Genomic DNA, 5,358 nt, shown 5'->3' with positions numbered 1-5,358 from the left:
ATAATATTAAATTAGATGATGATTAGAACATCCTCCAAAGGTAGAACATTTGCAGTCCTGTAAGTAGTTGTGCCTGATGTTACTCATGTTCTAATTTCTGATTTAAAAATAAAGGTCATTTGCAGACTGCGCCCCCACCAGACAAGTCCACCAGCTGGACAGGTGTTCCAGATGAAGGTCATGATGTGCTTCCTGTCAGTCTGAGTGGAGCGAAGTCAAACCCACACATCCATCTTCTACACAGAGACACACACTGCACTAATACTTAGTTTATTTTAAATATCTATGTATAGTACCATGTGACCTCAGCAGCATTATTTACGATGCATGCTACCAGCACCTCCCACTGGACACCAGTGGAATTGCGCAGAGCTGATGAAAGGTACATTCAGGGTATTTTCAACACTTTAGTTCACAGTCCTGCAGATTTAAAGAGGCAGACGATTCTGATTCTTCTTCCGATCATCACACAAATCTTGATTCTGCAACACAACCCAGAAATATTCTGTAGGTCCAACATTGTGAGGATTTTATTGGTTTCAGTTTCCACTAAACCAGCAAAAGCACATCAGAAGGAGTCGTCACTGGACTTTCATACAGACTATATCTAATTTTCTGTTAAACCACTGGGTATAATATGACGACACAAACCGTGCCAACTTTAGTCCAAACTTCAAAGGAAAATCCACAAGTTTTTCTCCAAGCAGAGAGCAGAAATATTTTTATTGTCTTCATGTGTTTCTGCTGCACTGAACTCTGGGTGATGAAGTTTAAATACAGTCAACAAATACACTCTATTAAGTTAATGAGCACTTTTAAAAGCTTGAGACAGTTTTATTAAACATGACATTTGTTCAGAAACACTGTGATCCTCAAAATAAGCAGTTTTTTTACTTCTACTTTTTGTGCGTCTTGACAGCAGTTTGTGTTTTTGTACAAAGTTCAGCTGGTCACTTCCTGAAGTCTCTGGACGACTGCAGACGCCACCGATCGATACGCCGCCGCCTGAAAGCAACAGCATCAAACCGTCAGTCTAACAAATGCATACACAGAAGAACCGGTGCCATTTCTGAATATCCACATGAAGAAGAATCAGTATATTTTACATTCTACTGATGCTCCTTCACGTCTGCAGTAAACCAAACTCCCCACCTAACACCGCATTAGTTTATCTTAAACTCTGTTCATTTCTGTGTCTCATCTGTGTATTTTAACAGTTTTATCTGATTTTATATCATTTTGCTGTTGCTGTGGAGCATGATGTATTTAATGGTGTAACTGTGCTGATTTTACCATTGATACAGTAAAACAGACAAACAGACAACAAAAATGAATCTGACTTAGAAGGTAGATCAAAAAGCAGCAGAACACAAGAGAACAGAATAGACTATATGAGAACAGAACCGACCTCGGGGCTGTCTGGACTGGACACGACCACCGGCTGTCCTCTGTCCGAGGTCTCTCTGATGTTCAGGTGCAGAGGAACGTCGCCTGGACGGAGACAAACCGAAGCAGGTGAGAGAAAAATAAAAAGGTTTGAATTTGTCTTTACTAGAAGCTGTAACTTTCTGTAGGATCCAGAAAAAGTCTACAGAATAATTTCATCATCACTATTTTATCTGTGCTCAGGTGAAGGGCAGACCTAAGAACTGGACTTCCAGAGTGTCAGCGAGCTGTCGGGCCCCATCAGAACCGAAGATGTGGGTCTGATGATTGCAGTTGGGACACTGGAAGACGCTCATGTTCTGCACCAAACCCAGAACCTGCAGGAACAGAACCGACAGACGTTCTCCGTAATATTCACCTGCATTCAGACCAACAGGGGCAAACCTGCAAACACCAACGTACCGGAACGTTCACTTTCCTGAACATCTCGGCTCCTCGGCGAGCGTCAAGAAGAGCGACGTCCTGCGGCGTCGACACGATGACCGCACCTGCACGACATGACAGCCGTCACATGATGTCACAAGATTTAATCCTCAACATTCAGGTCTGACACTGTCCCAGAATAAAGGAGACATCAGCTGAATATATCCAGTTCTCCTGCTGTGACTCCACACTTTCATGTAGTGCTTTTAGTACCGTACAGATCAGCAGGTTTACAGAAAAACATCATCACCAGGAAACAGTTTGGTTAAAGGGAGACACTTCTTCCAGGCCAATTAAATCTGAACTCTGACCAGAACCTGGACCCAGTTAGCATCAGTTACCATGGAGACTTAACTCCACAACATCAGTTACCATGGAGACCGAACTGCACAGCATCAGTTACCATGGAGACCTAACTGCTCAGCATCAGTTACCATGGAGACCTAACTGCACAGCGTCCGTTACCATGGAGACCTAACTGGACAGCATCAGTTCCCATGGAGACCTGGCAGGTTAAGTCTCCTTAGTGACACTGAAACCTCACTGACCCACTGATCTCATTCTGTAGTGCAGCAGGTCTGTTGCATACACAGTTACACACCGAGGACTGAGTCATAAACGGAGGACTGAGTTAGGGTTACCTAACCCTAACCCTTACCAGCTATGGGGATGTTCTGGGTGATGGAAAGCTGGACGTCTCCGGTCCCAGGCGGCATGTCGACCACCAGATAGTCCAGCGAGCCCCAGTCCACCTACAAACACACAAACACCTCACGTCTGCGTCACCACAACCAGACACCTGAGCCGACAGGTAAGCGTCTCACCTGTCGGAGCAGCCTCTCTATAGCAGACATCACCATCAGGCCCCTCCACACAATGGGAGCCACGTCCTCCACCAGGAAGCCCATGGACATGCTGAGGACGAGTCACAAGCTGTGTTGGTGACACATCGGCCGTGTCCGATTCAGAGGCTGCGTCCTTGAGGTCTGGGTCCTTTGAAGGACGCCGAGGCTGCATCTGTGCGTTTGTTAAATCAAACGGTCTAACCCACCGCGGACTCCTGTTGCCTAGCAACTCGGACTGCCGAATTTCTATCCCAAGGATGAGAATAAGACCACGTTGAAATTTAACCTAATTTTTTGACTGATCTGAATCACAAAACTGAGATTTTGTTTTTACTATTTTTTCTATACTTGAAGAAGTTGAGGTGCTCGTCCAGACTGTACCAGACTAAACTATCTGAAAGACAAGAGCTGTTCACAGCTTGCTGAACATTCACGCTCATACGAACTTAAAATATTACAAAATTGCTGCAATCTTTGTCAAATACATCTGAAACACTGAAGCTGAAGCTGAATTGCAGCGGCTCAAATCAATAACGTCACGTAACTTCCTCGAGTTTTCAAAACAAATTTTAAGTTTGTAAAGTCTGTTGCTTTTAAACGTTTGTACCATTAGCTAGTGCAGTGAGCTGGAACATTAAACATATGGTCCTCAGCCGCTGATAAATCATCTGTTAGTTGTGAGCAGGTAAAACTCCAGCTGCTGATCAAACTGTCACCAGTGAATCTTGGGACATGAGGGGCAGCAAAGGATCCACCTGATGCTTCCTTTGCTGCCGCGGAAGAGAAGGACGCCTTTGAAGGACTCTTCATGTCTTAATGAAATGGGACGGCCTTCTTCACGCCACTGTGACGCATTTGGCCTGCAGATGCAGTCTCGGAAGGACGCAGCCTCTGAATTGGGACACGACTATCAAACAGCTAAATACCGAGCAGAGTGATGTGACGCTGTGATCGACTCACCAGCGAACGCCATAGTTGGTCAGCGGGATCATNAGTCTCCTTAGTGACACTGAAACCTCACTGACCCACTGATCTCATTCTGTAGTGCAGCAGGTCTGTTGCATACACAGTTACACACCGAGGACTGAGTCATAAACAGAGGACTGAGTTAGGGTTACCTAACCCTAACCCTTACCAGCTATGGGGATGTTCTGGGTGATGGAAAGCTGGACGTCTCCGGTCCCAGGCGGCATGTCGACCACCAGATAGTCCAGCGAGCCCCAGTCCACCTACAAACACACAAACACCTCACGTCTGCGTCACCACAACCAGACACCTGAGCCGACAGGTAAGCGTCTCACCTGTCGGAGCAGCCTCTCTATAGCAGACATCACCATCAGGCCCCTCCACACAATGGGAGCCACGTCCTCCACCAGGAAGCCCATGGACATGCTGAGGACGAGTCACAAGCTGTGTTGGTGACACATCGGCCGTGTCCGATTCAGAGGCTGCGTCCTTGAGGTCTGGGTCCTTTGAAGGACGCCGAGGCTGCATCTGTGCGTTTGTTAAATCAAACGGTCTAACCCACCGCGGACTCCTGTTGCCTAGCAACTCGGACTGCCGAATTTCTATCCCAAGGATGAGAATAAGACCACGTTGAAATTTAACCTAATTTTTTGACTGATCTGAATCACAAAACTGAGATTTTGTTTTTACTATTTTTTCTATACTTGAAGAAGTTGAGGTGCTCGTCCAGACTGTACCAGACTAAACTATCTGAAAGACAAGAGCTGTTCACAGCTTGCTGAACATTCACGCTCATACGAACTTAAAATATTACAAAATTGCTGCAATCTTTGTCAAACATCTCAAACACTGAAGCTGAAGCTGAATTGCAGCGGCTCAAATCAATAACGTCACGTAACTTCCTCGAGTTTTCAAAACAAATTTTAAGTTTGTAAAGTCTGTTGCTTTTTAACATTTGTACCGTTAGCTAGTGCAGTGAGCTGGAACATTAAACATATGGTCCTCAGCCGCTGATAAATCATCTGTTAGTTGTGAGCAGGTAAAACTCCAGTTGCTGATCAAACTGTCACCAGTGAATCTTGGGACATGAGGGGCAGCAAAGGATCCACCTGATGCTTCCTTTGCTGCCGCGGAAGAGAAGGACGCCTTTGAAGGACTCTTCATGTCTTAATGAAATGGGACGGCCTTCTTCACGCCACTGTGACGCATTTGGCCTGCAGATGCAGTCTCGGAAGGACGCAGCCTCTGAATTGGGACACGACTATCAAACAGCTAAATACCGAGCAGAGTGATGTGACGCTGTGATCGACTCACCAGCGAACGCCATAGTTGGTCAGCGGGATCATTCGGTTATCTGGAACATAAAACAGTCGGTTCAAACAACATGTTTCGCAGCGTCAGAAACCTGCAGCTGAAGGAAGCGGGCGTACTGTCGCTGAGCTCCGGGTTTCCCTTCAGGTTCATCAGTTTGGGAATCGACGGGCCGTAAACGTCAGCGTCCAACAGACCGACCGCCTTTGACTGAAACAGAAGAGAAAGATTCTGCTCAGACGGGATGAACTAGAAAAGGCGACACTAATCCACCGGAAACGTAACATCACGTTTATTCCTGTGCCACGTGTCAGTATGTGAAATGAATGTGTGACGACGGCTTTCTTACCGGATCATTGGACATTAA

At 46.0% G+C, this 5,358-nt stretch overlaps 1 protein-coding gene across 1 annotated transcript in view; it reads right to left on the bottom strand.

Moving 5' to 3' along the window:
* Window positions 1–512: 512 nt before the first annotated feature.
* nubpl (nucleotide binding protein-like) overlaps window positions 513–5,358 on the bottom strand; it is an 8,072-nt gene continuing 3,226 nt past the window's right edge. The window contains exons 3-11 of the mRNA XM_008287036.1: window positions 5,341–5,354; window positions 5,111–5,201; window positions 4,995–5,034; window positions 4,016–4,106; window positions 3,850–3,943; window positions 1,849–1,934; window positions 1,643–1,763; window positions 1,409–1,491; window positions 513–1,005 (exon numbers count right to left, since the gene is read on the bottom strand). Of these exons, the coding sequence (XP_008285258.1) occupies window positions 943–1,005; window positions 1,409–1,491; window positions 1,643–1,763; window positions 1,849–1,934; window positions 3,850–3,943; window positions 4,016–4,106; window positions 4,995–5,034; window positions 5,111–5,201; window positions 5,341–5,354 (683 nt within the window). The 3' untranslated portion in view covers window positions 513–942. The remainder of the gene's footprint in view (window positions 1,006–1,408; window positions 1,492–1,642; window positions 1,764–1,848; window positions 1,935–3,849; window positions 3,944–4,015; window positions 4,107–4,994; window positions 5,035–5,110; window positions 5,202–5,340; window positions 5,355–5,358) is intronic.

This window comes from Stegastes partitus, unplaced genomic scaffold (genome assembly GCF_000690725.1).
Source record: "Stegastes partitus isolate 25-593 unplaced genomic scaffold, Stegastes_partitus-1.0.2 Scaffold483, whole genome shotgun sequence".
Taxonomy (NCBI): Eukaryota; Metazoa; Chordata; class Actinopteri; family Pomacentridae; genus Stegastes; species Stegastes partitus.
This window is presented reverse-complemented; position numbering and strand designations above follow the sequence as displayed.